General features: G+C 43.3%; 5 protein-coding genes across 7 annotated transcripts; 2 read left to right on the top strand and 3 right to left on the bottom strand.

Moving 5' to 3' along the window:
* The first annotated feature begins 29 nt into the window (after positions 1 to 29).
* On the top strand, positions 30 to 2329 carry LOC108617256 (uncharacterized). The gene is made up of 2 exons (XM_018012978.2): positions 30 to 361; positions 438 to 2329. The coding sequence occupies exons 1-2, from the start codon at positions 211 to 213 to the stop codon at positions 1760 to 1762; spliced, it is 1476 nt and encodes a 491-aa protein (XP_017868467.1). The 5' UTR covers positions 30 to 210; the 3' UTR covers positions 1763 to 2329.
* Positions 2254 to 8749, bottom strand: Mur2B (Mucin related 2B). Its single transcript, XM_089471999.1, has 6 exons — positions 8287 to 8749; positions 8104 to 8217; positions 7651 to 8021; positions 5200 to 7583; positions 2621 to 5086; positions 2254 to 2546 (listed from the first exon to the last, which is right to left on the bottom strand). The coding sequence occupies exons 1-6, from the start codon at positions 8587 to 8589 to the stop codon at positions 2413 to 2415; spliced, it is 5772 nt and encodes a 1923-aa protein (XP_089328125.1). The 5' UTR covers positions 8590 to 8749; the 3' UTR covers positions 2254 to 2412.
* Positions 8750 to 10196: 1447 nt separating this feature from the next.
* On the bottom strand, positions 10197 to 20109 carry nompA (no mechanoreceptor potential A). Of its 3 annotated transcripts, none has more exons than XM_018013348.2 (22): positions 19915 to 20109; positions 18488 to 18643; positions 18082 to 18429; positions 17905 to 17999; positions 17320 to 17506; positions 17129 to 17261; positions 16924 to 17066; positions 16460 to 16646; positions 16206 to 16318; positions 15849 to 16133; positions 15643 to 15789; positions 14921 to 15550; positions 13954 to 14431; positions 13667 to 13845; positions 13430 to 13608; positions 13223 to 13362; positions 12911 to 13147; positions 12452 to 12854; positions 12220 to 12389; positions 11897 to 12157; positions 11701 to 11826; positions 10197 to 10991 (listed from the first exon to the last, which is right to left on the bottom strand). In XM_018013348.2, exons 2-22 carry the CDS (start codon positions 18546 to 18548, stop codon positions 10937 to 10939), a joined length of 4557 nt encoding a protein of 1518 aa, XP_017868837.2. In that variant the 5' UTR covers positions 18549 to 18643; positions 19915 to 20109; the 3' UTR covers positions 10197 to 10936. The 3 variants fall into 3 exon arrangements, with proteins under 3 accessions (XP_017868837.2, XP_089328126.1, XP_089328127.1); XM_089472000.1 differs by having other exon boundaries at positions 18488 to 18634; XM_089472001.1 differs by lacking the exon at positions 14921 to 15550.
* Positions 11199 to 11673, top strand: LOC108617533 (uncharacterized). Its single transcript, XM_018013350.2, has 2 exons — positions 11199 to 11307; positions 11399 to 11673. Exons 1-2 carry the CDS (start codon positions 11253 to 11255, stop codon positions 11530 to 11532), a joined length of 189 nt encoding a protein of 62 aa, XP_017868839.1. The 5' UTR covers positions 11199 to 11252; the 3' UTR covers positions 11533 to 11673.
* A 1562-nt stretch (positions 20110 to 21671) lies between the features above and the next one.
* Positions 21672 to 23366, bottom strand: Or47b (Odorant receptor 47b). Its single transcript, XM_089470189.1, has 6 exons — positions 23199 to 23366; positions 22943 to 23114; positions 22337 to 22881; positions 22035 to 22239; positions 21815 to 21973; positions 21672 to 21749 (listed from the first exon to the last, which is right to left on the bottom strand). The coding sequence occupies exons 1-6, from the start codon at positions 23327 to 23329 to the stop codon at positions 21699 to 21701; spliced, it is 1263 nt and encodes a 420-aa protein (XP_089326315.1). The 5' UTR covers positions 23330 to 23366; the 3' UTR covers positions 21672 to 21698.
* Between the last annotated feature and the right edge of the window lie 4369 nt (positions 23367 to 27735).

Raw genomic sequence — 27735 nt, 5'->3', positions numbered from 1 at the left:
AACTAGTGTGGTCGCCACCCGCGAGTCTAAATATTCATATGGCCAGCAGAAATACTAAAACTATCGTTAAAAAGTCCACATATATCGATTGTTGGAAGCTTCGATAGATGAGTTGTCTCAACGTTGTTGCACATCGCTAATCGCCGAAAAGACTGGAGCGCAGGCAAATAACAAGAAAATAAAAATCATAATTTGTTTTATAACTATATCATGATGGATGAGCAACTTATTGATGAAGTAGCTCAACACGGCGTCATCTATAATCGGCAAAAGTATTATTTAAATGGTAGCGCCAGCGGCGGCAAATACGAGACCAAGGACGAGGCTTGGCAGCTCATTGCGTTGAAGCTGCGGACGGACGGTAAGCCTAATAACTTACTCAACTTTGCGCTAATTAGCTGAGTAAACTTAATAAACACATACACTTTGATTGGCAGTGGAAACGTGTAAGAAGCGATGGAAATATCTACGTGAACGCTATGTATCACAACGCAAGCAAGGCGATCCACCTGTTTATGAGCATTTATCCCGTCCATACTTGGAAAAAATGAAATTCCTGGATCAGCACATACAGCCGCGTAAATCCTACCGAAACGTGCCCAACTTCTTGACCTCACCACAATCGGCGAATAGCTCCAATTATAGTGAATATAATGTGGATTCCAAGTCGAACAGCTCACACAAGAATATGTCGCATTTCGGTGGCCAGAATCATCATTATCATCATCAGCAACAACAGCAGTCGGGAACGGTGGATCAGCAGCATCCAATGAATGCACTCAGCACAGCTGCCGCCTCAGCTCTAGAGAATGTCAATGGACAAGTAAAAATAGAGGCGGAAATATTTAGAGATTTTGCGGCTGCCGTAGCCTCGCAGCAACTGCAGCATATATCACAATCACAAATGCAACAGCAACAGGCGGCAGCTGTGGCCGCAGTTATGGCTGACTCGTCGCAGGGCTATCAGGAGCCGATAATGAATGGCACTGGCAGCACAGGTGGCCTTACCTCAACGTCTTCCTCAATGAAATCACCGCTGTCGTCCCCTCTGCCTGGTATGGGTGTAACTCCGACCACACAGCAAGAGGAGCAGGCGACTGCAATAGCGTCTCAACAGTCAGCTGTACATTCCTCATCCAATGTTCAGGCTAACTACAGTCATAAGAGCAGCGATGAAATGCATTCCTCGTCAAATTATCACAATAAGAAGCCCCGCGTGCAACTGAACTCCAATGGTGTCAGCAATCATGCACAGCATGCCAGCAATGGTATGTCTAATCCAAATGGACATTTCGGCCAAGACACCGATGATGACTCGGATGACAATAGCACTGATCTAATGGAACCACAGACAATGTTGCACCATGAAAATCACTACAACAATTCAATCAATATGCAACGCAACAGCTCAAATGGCAATGTCAATGGTAATAATAATAATCAACAGCAGCAGCAACAGCAGCAACAACAACATCAGCAACAGCAGCAGCAACAACAACAACAGCAACATCCGAATATGTTTCCATCAAATACGGATTTCCTCTTCCAGCTTTATCAGCAACTACCACAGCAACAGGCTGCAGGTAGCTCACATGCTTCCAACTATGGCAAGTTCCAAACGCCATCAAATCCACATGGCATGCAACGTTCCTCGGAACATTTACTGGGCGAACTGGTCACCACGGAGCTGTTGAAAATGAATAAGGATCGTCGGAAAAATGTACAAAAAAGAATATTGGAAATACTCTTCTTTGATGATTAGGCAGCAGGGCAGCAAAGTCCTACAGTATTAGGAGTTTCTGTTGTACATAGTGTATATATAGGGTATATGCGACAACTCTTATTGATTAATTTATGATCTGAAGGTTGCACTTTTTGCATCTTTTATGATTCAGAAGTAAAATTCAACATATTAAGTTTGAAATTTAGTAAAGAGGGTAAGGCAGTTGGAAAAGTATAGTCCAACACTTATTTAGTATGTTCTGTCGATCTGTTGAATTTTAAATCTAGATATATGTATATCTATATATTATATACATATTCTTTATTATTTAAGATTAAAGTTTTTCCTAAGTTGTCCGGTTTCCCATAACTTTGTTCGTTAACCCACCAAGGCATTTGAAAAGATGTTTCATTTGCACTAGTCATGAACTAAGTACATTGAACAATTTTCCAGTTAGTTCTTAAGTTATTATTAAGCGGGTTTAATGTATATGTATACCTAGTATACTTAATTAAGCTAAGAAAAACTCATTTGTAATTTATTCAATTTATGTTTAATAAAATGTATATGTAACTATATATATATCTAAATATATATATGAGTGTATGAACGTAGTTTTAGTTGAATATAGTTAATGTTGTTTAGCCATATTAAGAGCGGTTAGATGTAGTCTATATATATATGCGTATCTATGTTATTGTCTGGAAACCCGCCGTATCCTTCAGTTCGAGTGGCTTCCACCATAAATCTACGCTGTGATGAGTTTTCGGATTGGGCGTATCACAACCCGTCGTACAATTCGACTTATAATTATCAGCTGGGTCTGGCGATTGGACAAAAATATTATACATTACATATGCATATATAATGGAGGATATATCATTATCAGATGCTTACCATATTTATGATCGTGGTCCTCGTCACAGTTTCTGGGACAGAAGACGACCTTCACATCGATGGGCTCGTATACCTTCAATATTAGCTCGGGCACCTTTTCCGTCGTATAGTAGCCGGCCGTTGTATACTCTAATAATGATGAACGATTCGTGTGAGTCACTGGGTTGCTATTGCTAGCGCTGGCCGCTTGTAGCGGCATTAGGTGTATGCTTTGATTCTTTGATTGCAGCAGCCACGGCTTTTGGTTAACCGTTAGAATCTCTTGGTGTGTGGTTGGTACTGCCACTTTTGTCTGTTGAGTGGTGCGAGTGGTTGGTCTGGTGGTTGCTGTTTCTAAGTTTCTTACTTGACTTAGACTTTGCAGTGTCTGTAGTTTTTCTTGACGTGTATTTCTGAACTTCTCTGTAGGTGTCGCTTGTGTGGTGCTCGTGGCTGTGGTGGTGGTTGTAGTTGCTGCTGTTTTAGGGTTTACTGTGTTTTTGTTTAGTTGCAATTGCTGTATTGAGTTTTTCATAAAAGTGAACATCTCTTGCCGTGTGGGTCCTGATGTTGGCTGTGTATTGCGAGTGGTGCTGCTGGATGTTGTTGTGGTTGTCGTTTTGGGCTTTACTGTGGTGCTGCTCGATTTCGATTGCTGTGTGGGGTTTTCCTTCAGTGTGGGCATCTCGTGGCGCGTGGCTACTGCAGCTCGCGGGAGGGTGTTGCGAGTGGTGCCGGTGGTTGTAGTTGTAGGGCTTACGCTGTGGCTTGTTATGAATTGCTGTGCAGGATTTTCTTTCAGTGTGAGCGTCTCTTGGTGTGTGATTGGTGCTGCTGCTGCTGCTTCTGTCTGTGTGTTGCTAGTGGGGCTGGCGGTTGTTGTGTTGGGTTTTACTGTGGTGCTGTTTGATTTCAAAAGCTGTGTACGACTCGATTTTATCTCCTGGCCCCTATTTGATAGTGTGGTGCGAGCATTGCTTGCAGCCACTGTTGTTGTTGCTGTTGCTTTGGCTTTTACTATGCTGTTGCTATCTAGAAAATTGTCAATCTTTGATTTATGCTTTGATATTTCATTAAATTGCTTCGCTGATTGCTTGAGAAATGCGGGTACAGGCAGCGGCACACTTTGTGGCTTAAGTGCAGAAGTCTCGGACATTTGTTGCTGGTTGGCCTCGCTCGTTAACCCATTCACCTGATGGAGAGACGGGAGTAGTGAGTGTCGCTTGGCCGTGGCGGCTCTAAGCGCTGTCTGCTTAATGGTGGCTTCTGTAGTTGCGCCTGTAGCTCTGTGTGTTTCCTCTGCATCGTTTACATACTCATAATCCTCATCGTCGTAGTATTCTGAGCTGCTACCGATTGCGTTTAGGCTCTTGGTTGTTGTGGTACGCGCTGTGGTGCCAGCAGTTGTGCTACTGCTGCTGCTGCTGCTGGTACTGCTGAGTGGTGCTAAAGTGGTGCTCGTTCTGCTCAGCTTCTGTCTTAGCAGACTCATCAATAGGCTCTTTGGCACGCTTAAGTCATTTCGACTGCTTGCAATTTCATTTGCAAACACGTTGGAACTCTTGGTGGTGGTGGAGCTTAGTGGTGCAGGCGCTACGGTGTTGGCTGCTTGGATTATTTTCTGCTTTAGCAGTTGGATCAGCGTCTGCTTTTGAGCATTCAAGTCGGGTTTTGCAGTGGTCTGTTGAGTCTCTTCCAGGGGCTCATCATTGGCATAGTCCGAGTCCACATAGTTTTCGGAGTAGTCTTTAGCATCGGACTTGGGTACAGTTGCATTAGCTACAGCTGGCACGGGCACACTGGAGCTAGTTTCTAGCGGATCAATTGCAGCAACAGCTTGTATGGCCATTGGCTTTGTGGTGCTTTCAACTGATCTTATAGTCGCAGTGGTGCCCTTTGTGATGCCAGCTGTACTGTTCATTGATAACTTTATATCTGCCAGATCATGCTTATCAACCACATTCTCCAGCTCATTCGTATCGTATTCGCTATCATAGTACTCTGAATCGTCAGCTTCAGCTTCTTTGGTGGCATTTTGTGGTATTGGTAACTCGCGCGTCAGCTGCTTGATCGACTGCCTCAAAGACACGGCCATAAAGGGCTTTGATGTGGCCAAATTGTGCCTCGCCATTTGGGCAAAGGTTACCTTCGATACGGGTGCAGCTGTTGTCGATATTACTTGGAAGAGCTTTTTCAGTATATGTGCTGCAGCTATGCTGGACATGGTCGAGGGCTTCGCTAGTGGCTTTTCCGTTGTCCACTTCACTGTGGTGCTCTCCACTTCCGGTGCGGGCTCATCGTTCACATAATCTAAGCTACCCTCGTTGGAAACTAAGCTCTTGGATAACAGCGAGGATGGCGAATCTCTTTCCCCAAATAGATTTTTGCTCGATTTGTTTATAACAAATTGTGTTTCGGTTTCTGTGTGTTTGATGTTGTTGAGGTGTTGTTGTTGCTGTTGTTGTTGTTGCTGTATGCATTGTGTGTCTGTAAAGTAGTTGATTGAGTGTGGTTGAGTGTGTAAATTTTGTAAAAGCTGCCCACTAGGAGTTGCGTGTATAATGAGGCATTGGGATAATATAATTTCGTTTAGGACTTACCTTCAGGTTGACATGGGGGCAGTTTGGTGGCTGTGGTTAGTTCAGATGTTGCAGTGGTGTTTGTTGTTGTTGGCGGCTGAGTCGTTGGTTGTTTGGTTGTTGTCGCTATCGAGGTTGTTGGTTGCGGTGTCGTTGGTGTTTTGGTTGTTGTTGGTTGAGGCGTTGTGGTTGGCTTGGGGGTTGTCGATGACTTAGATGTTGTCGTTGGCTTAGGAGTTGTTGTTGCCTGGGAAGTTGTTGTTGCCTGAGAAGTTGTCGTTGGCTTTGGACTTGTTCGCTGAGGAGTTGTCGTTGGATCGGCAGTTGGGGATGGTTTAGGAGAGGTTGAGGGAGTTGTTGGCTGAGGTGTTGTGGTGGATTGAGGAGTGGTTGCGGGCTTGGAAGTTGTTGTAGACTGAGGGGTGGTTGTTGGCTGAGGAGTTGTTGTTGGTTGAGGAGTTGTTGTTGGTTGAGTTGTTGTTGTTGGTTGAATTGTTGTTGTTGGTTGAGTTGTTGTCGTTGGTTGACGAGTTGTTGATGGTTGAGTTGTTCTTGTTGGTTGAGTAGTTGTTGGGGCCTCGGGTGTTGTAGTTGGATTCGAAGTAGTTTTTTGACTCGAACTTGTTGTTAGAATGCTAGTTGTTATTGGTTTAGGAGTTGTTGCCTCCGATGTTGTAGTTGTTGTTGGTGTAGTAGTAGTAGTTGTTGGCCTGGGAGTTGTTGTTGCCTCAGTAGTTGTTGTTGGCTTAGGAGTTGTGGTTGTAGGTTTGTTAGTTGTTGGCTTGGGAGTTGTTGGTGTAGTTGGGGCCTGACTAGTTGTGGTTGGCTTAGGACTTGTCGTTAATTTGGAAGTCGTAACCTCATTGGTGGTTTCTCGCTTGAAAGTGGTTGATTTTACAGTTGTTGTTGGCTCAGGGCTATTTGTTGTCGTCTCAGGAGTTGTTGTGGGCCTAGGCGTTATTGTTGTAGGCGTCGTTGGTTGAGTTGTTGTTGGTTGAGGAGTTGTTGTTGTTGAAGTCGTTGATTGAGTTGTTGTGGTTGGTTGAGGAGTGGTTGATGTTGTTGCCTGAGTGGTTGTTGTTGGCTGAGGAGTTGTTGTTGGTTGGGGAGTTGTTGTTGGTTGAGGAGTTGTTGTTGGTTGGGGAGTTGTTGGCTGAGGAGTTGTTGTTGGTTGGGGAGTTGTTGTTGGCTGAGGAGTTGTTGTTGGTTGGGGAGTTGTTGTTGGTTGAGGAGTTGTTGTTTGTTGAGTTGTTGTTGTTGGTTGAGGAGTTGTTGTTGGCTGAGGCGTTGTTGTTGGCTGAGGCGTTGTCGTTGTTGGCTGAGGAGTTGTTGTTTGTGTACGAGCTGTTGTTGGTTTCGCTGTTGTTTGCTTTACAGTTGTTGTTGGCTTAGGAGTGGTTATTGTGGTCGTTGTCGGCCTTGTTGTTGTCGTTGGCTGTGGAGTTGTTGTGCTTGGTTTTGTAGTTGTTGTGGAGGTCTTTGTTGTCGTTGTAGGTGTGGTAGCTGGTGGTGGCCTGACAGTTGGCCTCGTTGGTTTTGGCTTAGTAGGTGTTGGCTTGGTAGTTGTAGATGGTGCATCGGATGTACTGAGCACCACTGTGGTAATGATTGGCTCTTCAGTTGTCGTTTGGATTGTGCTTTTGGGTGCTGGGGGCAGTATAACAATTTTTTTCTGGCTTAAACTTCTGAAGGCAACACCTGACGGTTGAACCTGAAAAGTATTAAACTCTAAATTACTTGTCGGAGCGTCCGTGCTTTTGACAGTTGTAGTTGAAGTTGTGGTTGGAGCTGGGGTGGAGTCGGTCTTTTGGTAGGAAGGATATGTAGGGTAGGGGTGTTTCGGAGGGTATTTATCACAATCTGGTGCTGGCTTGTCCGTTGTTGGGATAATAACAATTTTTACTGAAGCTTCTGGGTCTGGATTCTCTTCAAGCAGCGCTGCTGGCTCTATTAGCGGACTTCCGTAGTTGTAGTTAGGATATGTGGGATTCGAGGGATAGTAAGGGTATGCAGGATACGACGGATACGACGGATATGACGGATATGACGGATACGAAGGATACGACGGATATGATGGATAGTCTGGATATTTGTTGGTGGACGCTGTAGGCGTGGCAACCGTTGTTGTTGTCGTTGTTGGTTTGGGTGTAGGCTTCGTAGGCAATATAACTAGTTTAACACTTTGCTTAGGATTGTCAATACTTGATGCCTTAGAGCTCTCGGATGTCGAGCTAGTCTCTGGCTGCTCTGGTTGTTTCTCCTGTGCCTCTGCGTCAAAGTCTGCTTCGGAGATATATGGCTGATAAGGCGAAATGGGTGCATAGGATAGATAGCCTTGGCAATCGACTTCATGATGGGGTCGGCAAAGTTTTCGCTTCGGGTCGTAGCTGTTGTTGCCAGGGCATCTATGAAAGATACGGTGTTCCATAAAATGACATATGGATTGGGATTAGAACTGCGTAGGAAACTCACTTGAAGCGTGTTTGCAAATAGTTTCCACTGGGCTGCAATTTGCAGGTGTAGTACAAGGCGCAATCCTTCGGTGACCTGAACGTGCCCTCTGTCGTGCATTCGGGAAACTTGAGCTCGCAGTTTTCCGGTATATAGCTGCCGCTGTTCGATATCTCTGTCGACGGACACTCATCGCCGGGTATGCACTTGCCTTCCAGTTGCGAGAATATGGTGCCTGTGGGACAGCCGTAGAGCTGTGGCGTCAAATTCCTATCGCATTTGTAATAGATTCTGCAATCGTATTGGTAGGCGAAGCGGCCCTCCTTTTTGCAAATCGGTGGATAATCGGGATTCACGCGTTCCACGCAGCGGCCAGTGCTCGAGCTGAATTTCTGAATGGATCAAGATGATTATGGAGGGTGGGAAGTTGTATCATAGCATAAGTCAAATAGAGTCGGAGGGAGATTAGCCTACCTTCAGCTCGGGGCACTTGCTGAAGATGACACAGTTGGGTTGGCACACATAGTAGTATTGCTGCTGGTCGGGATGGGGCTTAATGCCCACGTAATTCCTTGAGCAACGATTGTTCTTTCGAAAAGAAAGGAAACACAAATGTAACTTGTCGTATATGGATATTCACAGATCAGCTAAACCTACATAGTCCACAGCTATAGGATTTCCGCCACCCGGCAGGAATCTGTGCACGCCGTAAATGCTGTCGTAGTAACTGCCCGGCGGGTTGTAGAGCATCGGACTGGGCCGAACTCCGGCATAGGCTCTAGCAGCCGCATAGGTATAGGGCGAGTAATAGTACGGATTATGTGGAGGAGGATGGGGAATGCCATATCCACGCGGCACTTGCAGCGAGCGGGCATTGATGGCCACCACAAGGGCCAGCAGCCAGATGCAGGTCGTCATAGTGTTAGCCACTCGATAACTCAGTTTACAGATATCGTTCATATATAATATTTGTTTCAGTTTTTGGGTTTCGTCTTCACTTTGTTTGTTTTTTGATTGCACATTAGTTGAAACCGGATTTGGCGCTTTGATTATCCTTTGCTGCGGGCGCGCTCGCGCTTCGTTTGTTACTTGTGGCTTAGAGTCGTGGTGCACGGCTTTTAAATGCACTTTGTTCGCTTTAAGAATGTTGCATAATTGAAATGCCAAATGTGCTGATGCGTGATTTATGCTGAAGAAACTAAACGCAGTCGCTGCTCGCTTCTTGCTGCTCGCTGCTCGCTGCTGCAAGAAAATAAGCCAACAACATTTTCTCACTTCGTCTAAGCGCGCTGCATCGATTCATGAGTGCACGCCACGTGCGCCGAGAACCGGAAGAGAAGCTGCCAAAGCATCACAGCATTGCTGCGGACCCAAAGAATACCTGACTCAAGCTCATCTTGATGCTTGGCTCCGGAGCGAGATGGCGAGCATTTGGCTTCCGTTGCGACTACAATTTTTTGTTGTTGTTCTTCTTGCTTTCTTGATTTTTATGTACCACAGCTTGCATATGGTGTGAGTAATTGTACCCTATAATAGTGGCGATAATGAGTATATTAGTTTTGTTGAGGGACTCGTCCATCTTTGTATCTATACATCCATTTGGCTTTGGCTTCCTTCGGCAACTCATCGATGGATTTCCTTTTATTCATTTATTAATAAATCCGTCGTTAATTCAGCTAATTCAGCTAGACGGTCTATTTATAACTCTGTCTTACTCATCTCTTTACCTAAGAAGTAGCCAGATATGGATATGGATATACACATCCTTGCCGATTTGTCCTTCTACCTATTTCTCGGTTCCTCATTGATATGAGCTCTTGACATCTTCAGCATCATAATCCAGGGTATTGCATAGTCTGCCACCGCCACTCTGTCGCACTTAGCTTAGCTCGTGGACGTGATCGATGCTGTTGCAGTTGTTGATGCCGGAACAAGAATCGCACAATGATTAAGCGAAATGCTTCCATGCGGTATGATAAAAAAACCAACTGGGCCTGATATAGTTTGCATGCCTTTGGCATAGCAACAATTGTCTATCAATCCATAGCTGCTCGTATTATTGAATATTTTAAATAGTTATAAGTTAGTATAGATCAAAGATATTGTTCAGCATGGAAGCTGAGAACCATTCATGTAACCCGCTCGTAATTGTCATTGACAATCGTGAAGCGTTTCTTCTGTAATTGTTTATTTTAGTTTTTAATATTTACACGTAGGCGAGAATTACGCATAGAAATATTTTCGTGCTGGTGCGTCTTTTAACACGTTCACAGTTCTTAGCCGAAGCGGCACGAATTTTTGGCTAGACGCAGAAAAACCCCGTACCGATAAAGCCCGGTATTCACATGTATAAACAAATATATATTTTGATGTATGTATTTTTGGAGTAGTTATGCTATAATATAAATATGCACTTATACAAAAAAAGGGCTCTTACATAAGCCCTTAGTTAAAAATAACTGTAAACGGTCACGTTTTGTAAGAAAAAACTCATCATTGCTCGAGAATTACAATTTTTTTAATAGTTATTCTAAACAAATATAATTTTTTGAATGGGTGCTTTGAGCTTCTGCTAAAAAATATAAATTGAAAATTGAATAAGTTTACAGAAAATAGGGTAATATTTTTGAATGGTCGTAAGCCCCTCGCTTATCTATTATTCCCTTTCTTTAATGAATATTTCAAATGTGCTCAGATTATTATAAGTTTACCATATTCACATAAACCAGTCATCTAATTGGCTTTGAAGTAAGACTGGAAACCGGGGAATCTCTAAGATACCTGAAAATTCAGCAGATTAGAGAAACATCGTGCTGATATTTATAAATCATTATCGCATAATAAATAATATGATTCATGTTTATGCTCTATCTCATAGTAAAAGAAAAATCTAATGAACTCAAAGTTAATTTTTTTGGTATGGATAAGTTTTTGAGTTTTATTGCATTTAATATAGTATATAATTTAAATATCTTAGTTATGTAGAAATAATTGTGTGTTTGAGATTTTGCTTTTGGTATTTGCTGTTGTTATTAAGATTAATATAGATCGATATTCGATTTGAATTGCCTTAGATCTACTTGGATTATCAATATATTTGATATTGAGCCTCGAAACGCAAGTCGAGGTAACCGAATGCACGTGCAGTAGCCTAATGCAGTGGGCTGTAGATGTGTATTGGATATATCCGTAATAAAAAACTGAATTGTTCAGTTCAATATGTATATATATTATTAGGCAGATGGTTTCGCTTGGTATTTACAGCTAATCACAAGAAGACGAGCAAAATTTCCTTGTGCATTACATTTTAGACCTCTTGATTATCTTCCGACTCGGCGACCATGGTCAGACTTCGCAGCGATCTGTATTGAAACGAAAACAAAAAATATATTAAACAGAAATCAGAAATATATACATGCATGTATATAGTGAGTAATCTAATTATGTGTAAGAGACACGAGCATTTCGTGTTAGATTCAGCGTCTTGTACGAAATGTTGACTGATAAGCCTTATCATTATCGGAGAGCACATGCCCAGAGCACAGCTACAACAGATGCGAAAGCTTCACTTTAGTCTTTGGCTGTCTCTCGAGATTTGTGCATTTAAAGATTGAAAAAGAAAAATGAAGTACTTGTGTCTATTTATATGGTTAATCTGGTTAGTTCAGGCGAATGCATGTAAGTTGGCAGATAGCAAAAAAATATAGAAAAGAAAAACGTAAAACGTAAAACGGTTTAGCTGATTAATTGTGCTTAACGTTTTCTTCAGCTGTGGGCGATTTGCCCACATTTACGGACGTCTGTGCCCTGCAGGGCGATTGGTGCACTACCAGATGCCAAATAGCTGGCGGACGTGATGGCATTTGCAACAAGATGCAGCTATGCATCTGTAGGCCGCTCTAGTGCGCATTTGATTAGAAACAAATATCACACAAAAAGAGGAAATTCCAAAAAGTTTTTATATATTTACAATTGCGTACGGTTCTAATGGCAAGCGGCTTGCTAGAGCTGAGACGAAATAAAATTCACACAATCAGATCGAAAGTGGGCGAGCATTCAAATTGAGTTTACCTGGAGCGCTCGAAGAGCGAGGGATCGGTGTAGATGGGCTCACTGGGATCCTCGAACTGATGGTTGGAGTTGCCGGCAGTGCGTATGGGATTTATCACTGGCAGCTGGCACATGCGCGCCAAATTGCTGTAAGCAGAAAGCAGAGATTTCGTCAGCTTAAGCGATAAGTGGACTGGTCTAGACTGGATGTGCTCACCCCGTGGCAAATGTCTTATGTAATGAGCCGCCAAACATGGACATGTTGGTGCGAAAAGCGTTTGAGGCGCGATTCGATGTGCTGCGATTGCTGCCAGCTCCAGTTACAGATCCAGTTCCAGTTGCTCCACTTCCATTTGGCATGTGGCCAATTTCGGTGAAGCGCTCGTGGGTGCGTATCGAGGAGTGGGAATGACCCAGCGAGTGTATGGGTGAGTGGCGATCCACCAGACGATTCTTTGATATGGATTTCCAATAGCGTCTGCAACGAAAGATGTAGATAGCCAACAGACAGCAAATTGGGTTACCAATGAGCTTCCTCACCTGTAGCCCAATCCTGCAACTAGCGTAATGCTAAACAGTAGAATCATTAGCAATATTATGGCTGTGATCAGACCATGATACTCCGCGGGCGTCATGCAAACAGTTTCGACGGGGGCCACGAGTTTGCGTGGATAGGATTCCTTCTCAATTTCCTCGCGAGTCTCAAAAACCTAAACAAAAAATAATTCTCTTCAGCATTATGTCCATCCCCAATCAATTATATGAGACCTACTTCAATCATTTCTCGCACTTGTTCTGGTTCTTCATTCTCCTTGGACTTGTCACTCTCCTGAGTGGCATTCAACTGTGCACCACCCATTGTAGCACTCACTGTGGTGCTATTTACCACCGTGATCTCCTGCTCCTCCTCATCATTGATAGCTTCCAGTGCCTGTGGCTCGGGTATTTCCTCGGTTAGGTTCAAGCTGCGTCGCCTGCGCCCGAAGGAGGGCTCTTGGCGACCCGCCGGGCCGGGACAGTAGGCGGGCTGACAGCCGTCGCGACAGGACCTAACTGTCGCCTCAAACACTAGGAAATTCGATTCGGGTATTTTGAAGGCATTGAAGCGTGCCTCCAGTGTGTCGCCATCGCGCAGTTTGTCCAGCTCGGGGAAGACATAAGGATCCACAGGGCAGCTGGACAAAAATACAAGTCAAGGGAAATTCCTATAAAGTTTCTATAAATATTTTACCCAAAGCGATCTATTAGCTGTATGCTGCGCCCAGAGTATGGATCCCTAGCCACCACATTTGTAGCAAATATGTCGGTAACATGATTGTAGCCATCCTGTGCCTCCAGTCGGAATGTGAGAGGATCACCTACGGCGATGGTTGTTGTGGGCCTGCCCTGATAGAGAATGCTCAGACGCACCTTCGAGCTCAGCGTGTTCTCGGCTGGCAGATATTCGATGGGTATGGGACTGCCCGAGCTGTGATGGCAAGAGAGAGTTAAGTATTAATCATCAACAGAGCTAATGATCATAATCATCATGGCTAATGTTTACCCGGCGCCGATATAGCCAGAGCTGACGACCGCTTCGCCGGGGCCTCGAAAGATGCAAGTGAGATTGTAGCGCTTATCGCGACTTGTTTGTACATTGTCCGAGAACTGCACGACTACAATATTAGTCAGCGTGTCGCCGTACTGCAAGATAAAATCAAGCGCGAGATCAGCGAACGTGATTAATGCATAGAGTTGTAAATTTACTTACACGCTGTGTGCCACAGTCTGGGTAGCCCTGGGGTCCGCTAATCCGCAGTACATTGACAGTGCCGCCGTTGCCACGGAAGAAGCAGCGATCGTAAAATCCATATGTGTAAATTCTACCCAAAAACCCCTCAGGCGTGCGTATGGTGAACTCCATGCCCTCCTCGTTGCACGTCTGCGTAACTGCAATGGGCAATTAGTCTTAGTCAATTGAAGAAGCACAGATCTTCAGCATTGTTACCATCCATGCATTCGCCGTCGCTGCGTCCAATGCTGCGCTCGTAGAAATCATAGTTGGAGGCATCGAACGAGCCCGGATCGTGTATATCCAGCTCACGTGAATCGCGATCGCTTAGCTCGCAGTTGGGCGACTCGCGATCACGTTCACGATCCCGATCATCATAGCTGGAGGCGGTGTCTCTGCAAATTGAATATGCGATTGCGATTGGGATTGCAGTTGTAGCTGCTTTTATCTGTGCCACATCTCTCTCTCTCTCTCTCTCTGTCTGTCTGTCTTCGTAAGCTTACCTGTAGTTGAAGCTGCGGCACACAAAGTCTCGACTCTCGATGCATTCCCGTTCGCACTGTATCAGACTCGGCACGATTAGAGCGCGTCGAACGAAATGACGCCGCATTTTGTGCCTGGCTGCGATCTGCTTGAAATTATCGCTCTCCTCGCAGCGCGTTATGGGCGGACGCGGTGGACCAGCGCCAACAGGTACGCCCACATGCGATCCCCCACCGTAAGGTGTGGGCGGATGTGCGAGGCCCAGACCGAGACCGGGCACCGGTATGGGTCGATCATCGAGGCCACCGCCAATGCCGCCGCCACCACCACCTCCGTAGGGGCGATTAAAGGGCGTGTCGTAGCGACCATAGGGACCACCCAAGGGCGGTCGACGCGCCGGTGGTCCATCATATTCGCGATCATAGGGTCCGGGTGCATACCGATCGCCATAGCGTTCCTCATAGTCGTAGTCATAGTAAGGCGGCGGACGATCTAAAGCTAAACACAAATACACATACATAGCATACAATATATATAATAATTATTTAAAAATCCTAAAATTATTCTGCTGATCTCATTGCATTGCCAATTTAAGAACGAGTTACTAAAAGTATGCAATTTTATAGAGTGCAAAGCTCTCGATAATTAAATTATTATAGTCTAAAACACTTGCTAGTTGAGAGAATATTGGTGCAGAACTGGGAGCTCAAATGTTGTAAAGGCTTTTATACACTGGAAACTCATTAATAGATCTACATAGAAATATTTCGGATAATATAAAATATAGAGTTCATAAACGTTTCTTCAGTAGGAAATTCTTTATTAACAACAAAACTATTAAAATGTAAAATATTGCAGTAACTCGCATCTGAAACTAACTAGAGATCAGTAGAATAAATTAGCAATCGATCATCCTGCTTTCATTATCTGTTCAGTAGATTTGTGGGTCATATTAGACGGGGTAGTTGATTAGTGTCTTCTACTTACCGGGGCGTCTGCCTACGTCGCTGGGTCCCAAGCGATTGCCGTACTTGTAGATGTCAATGGGATAGCGTTCGCTACCTACCGGAAAACGATTTGGGGTCGAGGCATACTTGCTGGCGCTGCCGGTGGGCGCTAGGGGAGCTGGCGGATATCTCTTAGCGGATTCGGGTTCTGGACGCCGAGCACTGTGCACTATATCATCATAGCGTCCGGGAGGCGCGCGCGAATCAGGCGCATAGGGATAGCGCGGTGGGGCCATAGATGAGGGGCGATAGCGTCTGTCCGGGAATATGCTATCGGGCGCATCACGACCCGTGTAGCCGCCTACTGGATCACGACTGGGTGGATAACGTGCCGGATAACGACTGTCATAGCGATGGTCTCCATATCGTCCCCCTCCGCCATAGCCAAACGGCCTATAGGGCGCATCATCATCGGGAGGAAAAGGTCTCGTATGTGGCAGATCGCTGGGCAGTGTATTATCATTGATGGCCGGATAGGGCAGCGGGCGATAGGGCAGCAGGTCGCGATCACGATCGCGATCCCGGTCCCTTTCCGGATAGCGTCTGTCTCCATAGCGATCGGGTGGATAAGGTTCCGGATAGCGATCACGATCACGATCACGATCTCGGTCTTTTGAGTTAGTAAATTAGTTGTCAGTATAGGTCAGTGGCAAAGCGAAGCGTGCTGTTATTCATAGTTCATAGAGTTATGTAAATACGTACCATAATCATCTGGATAACGATCGTAGGGTCGACCCGGATAGCCCATGCCCATGCCATCGCTGCCCGGATAACGAGAGCCGCCATAACGATCGGGTGGATAACGATCGCGGTCACGGTCACGATCACGATCGCCATAAGGATAACGATCTGTTAATAAATTGAAAAGTGTTATTGCCATCAATTGTGATGATATGCGAGTAATCTACCGTATTCATTGCCTGCATAATCGGGATAGCGATCGTATGGCCGACCATAATCAATGCCCTCCCCATGCGGCAGTCTATTGCCGCCCCCATGAGAACCGGGGCCGCCCAGGCCAGCACCCGTTGACCCCGGTCCGTAGCGATCGTCATGCTTGTTAGGCTGTCTCCAGTTGCTGCCAGAGTGATCACCGGGTCGCTTGCCATCGTTGCTGCCACCGTGACCAACGTCGCCGTCGGCGCCACCGTTGCCATTGCCGCTGCTGCCACTGCCTCCGCCCACAACGTTCACTAAGAAGACAAAGATTGGTGCAACCACTCCATTAGCACTAGTGGACACAGCTAGCTAGCTACAGCACTTACACATCAGATTCTCATAGTAATCATAATCAGCATCGTATATAATGCGCATGCCATCCTTTTGATTGTACCGACTGAGGCGACAAGTACGAAAACGATCGCTATAAACTGCCGACCTGCAATTTGTTAAAAAGAGTTTTCGTGTGGGTTGGCACATAGGAAGACAGCGAATGAGCAAACAGAAAAAAAAAGAAAAAATACCAAATACCGAAGAAAACAAGAAATACAAGACAAAGAGAGCGACAACCACAACGCACCTGCACTGGAAGCTTGTCTGGCGGAGGCATTCGTCCAGGCACTCGCTAAGCGAACGTCCCGTGATCTCAGAGTGAAACTCGCCGCCCAGTCGCGAGTTGCGGTAACGTTGGAATGCTGTATCTGGCCGACGGCCGCTCGAGAAGAGGTGCGAGGTGACTGAGTTATCTGGATAATCGGTGGCTCGTTCTGCAACGGGAATACAACAGCATACGGTATACAGTATACAGCTAGAGCAACCGCAATAGCTAGAGCAAATGGCAAGTGGCATAAAACTTGGACACAGACATCAAAGTGAAGCAGAAGCACAAGTCTTTATGGGCAGCGCTTAATGGCGCACTTAACGTGCTGGCTGCTGTCTGGTCTAGGCTAGTCTCAGTCCCTGTCTGTCCTAGTTAGTCCACTCTGTCCAGTTCTGCCCTGTTTGCCATTGAGCCGAGGCGCTAACTGGTGTTTGGCCACTTACGATTATCGAGGCACACAAGATCATAAAAATGATGTGTGGGACTGGAGCTAATGCTAATGTCATCCTTCTGCGAAATGGAGTCCTCCTCAGACAGTATACACTGTTTGCTTTGATCATCAAACTCAACTGAACGGCAAAAGTATCTGAAAAAGTTTTTCTTTCGATTAGCCTAATGCATTTTTAAAGCATCAAGCGCAGTCTTTACTTCTCGGCACGCAAGCACATAGTCTGGCACTCCTCTAGCGTCATATTATTAAATATATCCACCTCAAAAGGACCGCCCAGGCGCTTATTCTCCTCCTTAACAAACACGGCCAGTCCATCGCAGCGTCGCTCAGCTATAAATGAGAGAATTTAATTCTAGATCACTTTACTAGCTAAATTGTATGCGCTTGCCATTTAAGCACGTATTCTCCAGATAGTCCGAGTTGGGATCATCCTCCATTAGCTCTGGATGTGTGCGCCGCGTGAAGCGACTGAGCGTACAGGAGCGCATCGTCGAATCAAAGTTAGCCGAGCGACACACAAATGAGAACTCATTCAGACACTTGTCTTCGCAGTCCGAACGATTTGCGGCTGTTATCTGAGGAAACAATATAATTATAGCATATTAGAGTGGAGAAATAAAGCCCCTCTCCTTCTGTGTTAGAGTGAAGACGCACCGCTGCTTATCTTCTTACTTTAATCGATATGGTTAAAACATTCTTTTTTTTGACTTTAGAAAGTCTAGGCGGCGAATCTTTATTCTCTATTAACTCTTAGTCGAAGTAGAGAATTCGTTCTTCTTCTACGACTCGACCTCTAACTGTTCTATTATTGACTCAGAAGATAATCAGTAGATAGAGTTTAAAGTCGAGGAATCCCCTTTTCTATTCTTTTGACTCAGAGAAACAGCTTGCTAAATTGCAGTATTCTATTTCACTGCTTCCCTGACTCCCCCAATTCAGATTAGAGTAACACCTTTGCTGACCCCTCACTCACCTCCTTGATGTCGCTGATGGGCAATTTCAATTTCTTGCGCGGATGTCGCTCGAATACATATCGTCGACTGGGACACTCACGCTCGGGGCGGCTGGCTGCAATTAGTTGGATGAAGAGAGCAATTTGAGCATGCCAATTGGAAACGGTGTCAACACCCACACAGACAAACACACTCACATGTCAGACAGATCTCGTTAAAGTGCACACTATTCGGCACCAGCATCAGGCTGCCAATGCCCTCCGGTCCAGCCTGCTCGGAGGTGAGGTAGCAGAGGGACTCCTCGTACTCGGAGGTGCCACCGAACGAGGTGATCCGACTGCCGGGCTGGAAGTCGAAGCTGGTACAAGTGCGCACTAGATTATTGGTGCCGGTGCGATCGCGCAGACATAGATCCTGACACTTCTCCAGCACGCGGAATGGTGGTGCAGTGTCTCGCACCACGTCGTCATCGTAGCCCTGCAGCTGTTGATTGGGCAGGCGCTCATAGAGCACACGACCCAGTCCATTCTTGCAGGTGGTTTGAGCTGGGAGTGAGGCAAGATGGCTTAGAGCAATACTGAACGAGGAATCTCTAGTACTTACCATAGCTCTGGCTCAAGGCAAGGCAAGCCAGCGTGGCTATTAATATTAAGCGCAATTCCATGTCGCTCTAGAACTGAATGTAGACTATCCAAAAGTTTATCGCGGCATTATTAGCAGCAAAGCACATTCAGTGGGCGATCGCGTGTTCTAGAATTGCTATATATGTATAATTCAATAATGAGTATTTATCATATGTGGTCGAATCAGTTCGTAGGCTGACCAATTTACAGCTCGACCTCAATAAGTCACTAAAAATTTCACCAGTGCCACCAAATCCATCCCCTCCCCCACAATTGGAATTAGAACTAAAAAACAAACATAGTCATATGAATAGTTAAATATTTCTAAGTACAGCACCATAATGTGCACAATGCGTAACGCCAAATTGGATCATTAAACGAATAGGCGAACAATGCTACGTGTAGCTTTGCTCATATCGATCCACAACTCCGGATGTTGCTTCCGGCTCTTTGTACCACTCAACTCTATTTATGCTTAACACAATACAAATCCAGTTTTTAGCTTTTAGTTCTGATTTTTACCATTTTTTTTTTTTTTTGCTGAAAAGGAAAACTCACTAAGCTGTCGCATTGACCTCAAAGGGGTTTTTAGAGTGATTCGGCTGTATCATGGACAAATTTATTTTTTCATGTTATGGAATTTTTGAAATGGATTTTCTTTGTTGCATGTGAAATGGAAAAGCGATGGTTTAGAATTTTTTGAGTAGTCTTCGACTTGTTCAGGGCCTACATAAATAAGGCCTTTAGTGTACACGTAACAGATACTATATTTAGTCGTAGAATTTTTCGTTTAATTTTTTTTTTTTTTTTTTTTTTAAATAAATTTTTTTCTGTTTTTAATTTAAAATATACAATTCTTAAATGCTCACTATTTACTTAATTTAATTTTAATTTATTATTATTTTTCCTTTATAATTAAATTTTTTGTACTTATTTCTTAGTTTATTTTATTTATTTTTTTTTAATAATTTTTTTCTATTTCATTCATTTGCAATTTCACTTTTTTCCATTTAATATTACATTGCTTATTTATTTTATTATATTGTATGTAATATATTTTTTTAATTTTTGTTAAATATAATTTTTTATTATTTTGATAAAAATTTTATGGTAATTTCTGCAGTGAAAATATTTTCCTGTTTTAAATATTTGTATATTAAACTGTTCTATTTTTTTTTATTTTTTAAATATTTAATTAAAAAAAACTTTTGATAAAATATAAAATTGTGTTCACAATGTTTAAAACATATTTGGAAGATTTATCACATAAATTTTAAGGATATTTAATTTCTTTTATAGCTAAAATAGTACTCCAATTTCCCTATAAATATCACAAGTGCCTGATCCTTAGCAGATCCTTGAACACATTATTTTCACTTTGAATTTCAAGAAATATTTTACACACACCTTGGCTTTAACAGAAAAGGACCTTCGAATGCCTTAAATCTGTTATTTAATAAATCACTTAGCACTTAATCAGAGTTTAACTCCGGGGGACGCTCGATCAAAAAACTCGACCGATCGTTAGAATTATTTGCGACAAACTAAATGTGTTGGCCGCTGGGCAGACTTTTGAGCTCTGTCGCTCTGGCTTTGGCTCTGGCTTTGGGCTGTGGCTGCGGCTGCAATTGGATCGGTACATTACCTCAATGTACCATTAACATTAGCCGGCGGCCGGGGGTGGCAGCAGCAACTCCACAGTTAACAATGGATCCAAAGAGGAATTAATTAGATGTGGAGACAACAACAACAGCAAAAGCTACAAAAAGTAAAAAGCGAACATAAAGTTCTAAATAATTTTTTTGTAAATTTCAATTCAAATGTTAATCAGCGCACAAAACTCCATCGGAGCAGAGTTGACAATGGACACACACGCACACCTCTATACAGGCAGCTTGCTTGGGTGTGTTGTAGCTGCGTGCAGGTGTGAGTGCTGTGTGCGTCGCTGTTCTGCCTCGATACAGCAAATCGTTCTGGCCCAATGTACAGGGCGCACATTGAACGCTAACCATAATGACACCTGTGGGCGTAGCAGACACAGACACATGTAGATATATACATATGTATATATACTCTATATGCTGCCAAATTCATGAACAGCATTCGGGTTCAACTACTTTCCCAGCCTGTGTGAAGGGCAAGCGCGCTGCTCCAAAAGCCAGCAGCTAAACGTTTGCTGCGCCCGCGCTTCATTGTCCGCCAGAATCGAAGCTGTATATAGCTGTATATATATATACATATATAGAGTTGATTGTAGAGTCTGAATGTGAATGTGAATGCGCTTCACGTCTGAATAAGTTCGAGGCTGGAGAGACACACCACACACACTCTCTCAACCCATCAGCGGTCATCGTCAATTGCAGAATTATTTAAATATTATGCGCTTTGCAGCTAGCACCTGTGTGGGGTGTGTGTGCCTGGTGTATATTTAAGTGGGCGCGGCTTGAGCTTTAATGAGCCAAGGGCGTGGCATGTCATGCAAATGCATTTGCAGCATTTCAAGCCCTTCCACTTAACAGTAAATTGGTTATTGTTCAATTTACTGGGCACTTTACAATGATGCTGAGTAGCTGGCAAATATTGTGGCAAAAGAGACGAAGACTTCTCTGCATTTCAATAAAATCAGTTAAACAGTTCATTAATTTAAAGTACATTTCATAGCCAACTTGTGGTAACCTTTACAGTGACTTTTAGCAGCTGTTTAATTCCCTCATCACGGTTAACTGGCGCCTTAACAACTTGTCAAGCTGCATCTTCGTCTGCCTTCTAGCACAGTGTCAAATCAGATTTTCTTCTCTCCAAATTGACTGTCCAATTGAGTTACCTGTCGAGCAACTAATCTGCATGTCAAATATTTTACCAGGCACTAGGCCAACTTCTTACATCCACTTCTAGCTGTCAATTCAAGGTGTTGGCCTTGTCATAATTGAAAATTACTTAAATGTTAGATGGAAAACTAGTACACCTGTTTTCATCGGGACTCTCCGACTGGTAGATACCACGTACATCTCGAGCTATTCTAAGATTTGATTGTAGTTAATTTTAAACAGTTGTTTTCATATGGAAAAATTCATATTTATTTTGATTGATTTATTTAATTCTTTAATACATTTCTTTAATACATATTCGCATATATAAATATATACATATATATCATATATATTTCGTAATATCCATTTGCCTCAAAGCTCTTACATGGCCTCACGCAGCAAAGCTAAAATTCTATAGCACTGCTGAAGTATCTGTAAAAGACAAACGATCCATATAATGCCGAACATATTTTTGGAGGAAAACCCAATTGACTTACAATTGAGTAGGTGGCCAGGGTAAAGGGCGGAAACGGCTTTGCCTCATAGAGCAGAGGTTTCTGCGAACGACTGATCATAAAGAGAATATTACGTTGTATGGAAATTGACTTGGTATGCCAGTCCTTCAGCTCAAAAGCAGCCTGAGCCACATACGTACTCTGATGAAGGAATACCCACTTAGAGATATATACAGAGTATAGAGTTAGGGTGAGAGCCCACCTGAGTAGAGACAAGAGTGCCAGCGATGCACCAATAGGACAACTGCACAAAGGTGACGAACATGAAGATCAGAAACTTGGCAGCTACCTTCGGATCACTTGCAGCAGCCATGGCCTCAAAGGTGGACATCGATATCAAGGCAAAGCTGGCGATCATTTGAGCTATGAAAGAGCCATGGAATAGCCGATTGTTCTTCTGGACAGTGCTGCGAAAGGGAGTTAGGAAGGCAATCTTATACTGCCTATATACTCGTTCCCAGATTCAAATTGTATCCATGATTTCCTCCAGAATTACCACCTTACCATATTAAATGCTGATGGAATTGTATGATCCTACGAAACTCGGCATGAAATTCCGAATCAGTCAACTGCAACTTGCTCAATTTTTGCATCTCCAGGCAGAGTATCTTCAGATTTAGAGCCGTGTGTAGAATGCTGTGTATGCCCAGGGCGTCAACTTGGCAGATGGACAAAAGGTTAAACTGAGAGGTGAGGGACTGCCAAATATAGATGAGCATGTGTGAGCGCGGATGCTCTACGGAGTTGTGCCAGCCAAAGGGAAACACCGCATGGTAGGGCAAATCGCGATCCGAAAACAACGGCTGAACGCAAATGGCCACGTTGAAGAGGAACATGCAGCAGGTTAGAGTAGAACATATAGTTGTTTCGACCAAGTAGCACAAGCGCTGCCAGCGCCGTATTTCCACATTCTCCGGTTCGACTTCTGCTGGCTGGAAGCCTTGAGTTGGCCTAAAGCAGCTTTCGTAATAATTTAGGCTCTCAATGACTTCATCGATCTCATTGGCTCGCCAATAGAAATACAAGTTCTTGGTCACAATCAGAGTTATCTGTGGGGGCAGAGGACGACATAGTTATGTGGCGGATAAAGTTCGTATTGGCTAAGCTAACCCCAATCATCCAGGCCATATCGTCGCCCATATCAACAACATTCGTCGACTCGTGTATGGCGAACATAATCGGCAGCAGCAGAGATGCCGAATTGAGCAAGAGCAGGCGATTGCAGCGCTTGTAGTTGCTGTGTTTGGCCAGGAGGCAGCGATTCGGATAGAGGCCCAATATGCTGGAAAATGCAACGAGTTAGTTGAAATTATTTCGTCTCGTTTTTTGGCCAACACTTTGAGCCATAATTTTGATTTAGCCATACACCAAAAACGCACGATTGTAGTTCATGGCGAGGCGTGGCGGCCGCTGCGATTTGTGCCTCAAAACCGTTCGGTATTCGCTAAAGAAGCCGCACAGCAGGCCAAGATATGACTTGAAATCCCCATTGGCCATCGTGTCTGAGCGCTATCTAACTGTGTCTAGCCACAGAACCTCTCAACGGCAATTGAGCTCGGCTCTATCTATATCTCTGCCTTATATATGTGCCAATTGATTGGCCATGCAGGATTCCAATTACAATATTTACGAGTTGGCTACGCCGTTTAGCAAACAAGACCTATGATTAGCAACATGTGCCGCAAATCGCCAATCGCAATCAGCTCTTGCATCTGAATAGCAGAAGCCTTACGCCTTAAGGAAATTGCAAGTAATTGCCCATTGCATTGAGCCACCGACAGATGCAAAAGGCTCTTCAGTTAGTTACGGCTTGTTTTAATTACTCCTATAATTGTGGGAGCAAAGTGATTAATGATGGTGGAATCAAGGTTGATGCTAGATAAGCGATCCTTAACATAGATTAAGTGCGTTTAGGGCAATTATATGTATGGCAGTTCAGTTTTAATTGGTGTCCAACTGTTATAGAAGGAGTTTTGTTTGGGTCTTAGGTCTATTGAGCGCTTAAAGCAGAGGTACAAATGGATGGATAGAACAGTCCAAACTCACGCCCATTATATCGAGATTTTCCCTAGAATAACTAGCTCAGATAAATTCAGATAATTTGCTTTATTTCTTCATACAGATGGTATATTATTTGATTTGAAGATGAGGACTAGATATTATATTGTAATAATTTCCTGATTAAATACCCTGTAACAATCAACAAAATACGATAAGTCAAATGAAAAAGATTTTTGACTATATTGTCTATATACATTATACTCTTATACTATAAGAGATTAAATGGTACTTCCAACAGCTTTTATAAGAATAGCTGCAAGACATTTCGTTTAACTAATACACCTCACTAGCCCCATGGGCTTAGAGTACCCAACAAGTGATTGATTATGCATCAGCTAAATAATTTCATATAATGATGCACATAGAATTATTAAAGTATGTGAAGCGCTCAAGTACCAAAATGGTATATCATATCAAATATATATAAACTATATTATATGATATATGTTATACAGCCAAGCATATAAAAGCGTGCAATGAACCCGCTCAATGAATAGTTGGCTGGACATTTTTCGCGTGACTTGGAAACACATTAGATCACCAGCATCATTAACTGACAATAAAACCGAGACAGACAAAAAAAATGATATAAACTAAAATTCATGTTAAATTTTATTTATTCACAATATTTGAAGCGTATAGCAAAACAAAATAAAATAATATAAAATAAAATAAATAAATAAAAACGAGTTCAATCAACTTGCCGCCCCGTGGCGAACAGCTCATAAACTTTGGCACTTCCGTTGCGAGGCTCGAACTACTTCTTCTTCGTCTGCTTTCCATAAGCTTTATGATTTCATAAATAACGAAATTTGTTTAAATAACATATATATATGCATTACGATATGATTGATGACTTAATTTGCGCCTGTCGCAAAATATGAAAAAAAGAGGAAAACTCGCTTTGCCGGTGATTTAAAGCAAGTTTTCTTAGTGTAGGAAAAGGAGTTTATTTTTTTCTTTTTTCTCTTTTCTGTTATTTATAGTCAGGATTGTCGCGTGTTTCAGCTTACGTACAGGTTTGTACAGGTTCTTAAACGAGTTGCAGGCGTCTAACGGAGCGCTCAAATGACCAGCCAAAATAGCAATAGACCCCGTCGATAGCCGTTGAATATGTTTGTCTAGCTACAGCTACTCCCAGGTGTTGTCATAAAAATTCAAGGAAGAGACCGAACTGTGCAGCGGACTAAAACTTACTCTACTTAGCGAGGAGAGTTTAGGTAATGCCGGAACTGAACGTGAAGATCTGTTTGATCAATTGATAAGTTGTTCCTTGATCTTATTTAATCTATGCTTCCTAGCAGAACATACTATACTAAATACATTTGTATGTATATAACTTTAGTAGATACTACTCTGTGTAGCGTTAAGTCCTTGGTAACGATATTTATCGATTTTAAAGGTTAGTTAGTTGTCATCTCTCTTAGGCAGACTAAGTCAGCCTAAATTCAAGTTCCATTAGTGCAGTTCATATTTATATAGAAGACATCAGTACATCAATCTCAATTTAAACTAAATACAGGGTATATTTATTATGCTGCAATATTAGCTGGAAGCTCGCATAGCACGCGCCAATGGACGCGAGACTGTTGACTCCTACAGCTCGAGGGGTAACTAATAAACTGTTTTATTTAACATTGACCAGGCCTAACAATTTAATGGCCTCATAATGGTAGCGGCATTAAACCAAATTGATATCAATTTAACAACAATATATGCACAAGTGCAGAGCACATCGTTAGCCTGGCGGCCGCAACAAATGCGCCAGCAACAATTGCTACTACAGCAACAACAGCAAACAATTGCAACAGCAGCAGCAGCATTGAACTCTTCACTGAGCTGCAAGCGGGATTGAGGCACAGACACACACACTCATCGCACACACGCACACTCGAAGCTGGATATACTGGCCATGCATCTGTTTCGATACAGCCAATAACAGTATAGACCAGTTCCGAGTTGCCAAAGCGCCGTTTGATGCTCTAATTTATACAGCATACTGATGAGCAGTTGACCGCTCTGCCGCAGAATCGTACTCAAAGGCGGCTTCGCGCGTCTAGCCACGAAAATGTGGCAACAGCGAGTAGGAAATGCAGCAGTTGCACGCCAGACAAACAACTTCTCGATGCTTGTTCACTAATCAAAAGTAAAGCAAAGTTGATCTTTAGCAAAGGTCTATACGAAATTGTAGTGCCCGTTCTTAAAGAAACTGTTCAGTAATCCATCTCCATTAACTGATATGGTCATGAAAATTAAGGCAATCTTTAAGGATTATACTCAATGATCACATATTAAAGTTAGCTAATCCTTAAAGGAGACAATTAGCAGTCGGAAATTTGAATTTGATCAAGTAAATTTGTATCAGTATATACAGTAGTCCATCTGCAACAAAAATCTTGAGAAATTCCTTCATCAAATTGAAGAAGAGTCCCCTATATTGAGTCACCCTAAGAGTGCTTCATTTAACTCTCCTATTTAATCTCAAGAGCATAAATGAAACATAATTAAATACAGATATACTTCTCTTCCAAACAATTTTATCCAATATGTTCTTCAATCAGCTCTCAGCACAATTACTTTAAAAACCGATATACCCGTTTACATGCACGTCGAGCGCGCATAACAAGCGGTTCTTAGCGATGCAGCAGAAGTTTAGCTGCGCTGCCACTTGACCAGCTCGCACAAATGGAAATATTTGTAGCGGTTAGCGTTTAATTGAAATGCATTTGGCTTGTTGGCTGTCAATCAAGCGACATTGTAGCAGTCGAGCAGGCAGCATGCCACATGCTGCATGCAACCAACAAGGAGTCAGAGTCAGAGTCGGAGTCGGAGTCAGCAGTCCGCAGTCCGCAGTGGGCAGTGCCACTCAGTGGGTTGCCTGCCTGACCAATGCCCTGGCTAATGGAAGTGCTGCACAATTGGCGACCTTCTCCAGTCTCCAGTCTCGGACAGCAGCAGCAGCAGTTGCAGCAGCTGCACCCATCATACGCCACAGTGGCATCCACAATCCGTTATGGTCAGCAGCCATGTGTGAGTTTTATGTGCGCAGCCGTATGGGGTGCTGGCTCTTGAGCTGTTTATCGCACATTTGTCTGCGCGCTGTTCTCCAGTTTTATGATGATCTGATAATTAAGCCCGATAACTGACTTAAGTCTTATTTTATTTTCAATCGAGCGAGTTACAGCAGGTTTTACAGCAATTATTATCGAAGCTCTGCCTCTGATTGCGTCCCCACTGGTCTTCAAATTTTTATCTCTTTTTTATTTGTGTGACTTTTCGCTGTGGTGGGCATGTCAATTGACTTGGTTTTTTAATTGCGCAGGATATGGTTTACGCAAGACATTATGGCATTTATGATATGAGAAAGACATTAATGCACGTTTGAATGTATATGAAGGAAGGTGGAAGGGAGGTGCCTAGAACGGCTTGATCATTATCAATCTGAACAAAAGTGGGGATAGTTAATGCTGAAGCTCTTTTTGGTTGGCATTGATATACATATAAGATAATATATATAGGGGATCTGTGATGAAGCTCCATCATCATCATTCATTTCGGTTTAAGTACTTAATATGTATTCCGACTTATTTATTTCTACTCGAATATCTACTCTATACTAGCTTAATACCATAGACGTATATACTACATGCGGTAGAACAAATCTTTCGTGGACATCACATATTCTACCAGACGTATGATCGTCATCTCATTTCAAGTTCACCCGAAACGTTATCACAAATAATAGATGGATGACCCACATTTCGAAGACTTTGATTAATTGAGAGCACATTCCGGTGATTGCATCACATACTTTAAGCTTTGCATAGCTGATCCACTATATG

Source organism: Drosophila arizonae, chromosome 5 (genome assembly GCF_054131065.1).
Source record: "Drosophila arizonae isolate 15081-1271.41 chromosome 5, UAZ_ARI_1.0, whole genome shotgun sequence".
Classification (NCBI taxonomy): Eukaryota; Metazoa; Arthropoda; class Insecta; order Diptera; family Drosophilidae; genus Drosophila; species Drosophila arizonae.
This window is presented reverse-complemented; position numbering and strand designations above follow the sequence as displayed.

What these genes read in the sequence shown, in the direction of transcription:
- LOC108617256 (XM_018012978.2), top strand. Translation starts at nt 211, where the DNA reads ATGATGGATGAGCAACTTATTGATGAAGTAGCTCAACACGGCGTCATC. An exon ending in GTTGAAGCTGCGGACGGACG is followed by an intron (nt 362 to 437) that starts GTAAGCCTAATA and finishes TTTGATTGGCAG; the next exon opens with TGGAAACGTGTAAGAAGCGA.
- Mur2B (XM_089471999.1), bottom strand. Translation starts at nt 8,589, where the DNA reads ATGAACGATATCTGTAAACTGAGTTATCGAGTGGCTAACACTATGACG. An exon ending in TATTTGCAAACACGCTTCAA is followed by an intron (nt 7,584 to 7,650) that starts GTGAGTTTCCTA and finishes TATCTTTCATAG; the next exon opens with ATGCCCTGGCAACAACAGCT. An exon ending in GGACCACGATCATAAATATG is followed by an intron (nt 2,547 to 2,620) that starts GTAAGCATCTGA and finishes TCCAATCGCCAG; the next exon opens with ACCCAGCTGATAATTATAAG.
- LOC108617533 (XM_018013350.2), top strand. Translation starts at nt 11,253, where the DNA reads ATGAAGTACTTGTGTCTATTTATATGGTTAATCTGGTTAGTTCAGGCG. An exon ending in GTTAGTTCAGGCGAATGCAT is followed by an intron (nt 11,308 to 11,398) that starts GTAAGTTGGCAG and finishes CGTTTTCTTCAG; the next exon opens with CTGTGGGCGATTTGCCCACA.
- nompA (XM_018013348.2), bottom strand. Translation starts at nt 18,548, where the DNA reads ATGGAATTGCGCTTAATATTAATAGCCACGCTGGCTTGCCTTGCCTTG. An exon ending in TAACGAGATCTGTCTGACAT is followed by an intron (nt 18,000 to 18,081) that starts GTGAGTGTGTTT and finishes AACTAATTGCAG; the next exon opens with CCAGCCGCCCCGAGCGTGAG. An exon ending in TTACTATGAGAATCTGATGT is followed by an intron (nt 16,134 to 16,205) that starts GTAAGTGCTGTA and finishes TTGTCTTCTTAG; the next exon opens with TGAACGTTGTGGGCGGAGGC.
- Or47b (XM_089470189.1), bottom strand. Translation starts at nt 23,329, where the DNA reads ATGGCCAATGGGGATTTCAAGTCATATCTTGGCCTGCTGTGCGGCTTC. An exon ending in ATATGGCCTGGATGATTGGG is followed by an intron (nt 22,882 to 22,942) that starts GTTAGCTTAGCC and finishes CTGCCCCCACAG; the next exon opens with ATAACTCTGATTGTGACCAA. An exon ending in CCCTGGCCACCTACTCAATT is followed by an intron (nt 21,750 to 21,814) that starts GTAAGTCAATTG and finishes TGTCTTTTACAG; the next exon opens with ATACTTCAGCAGTGCTATAG.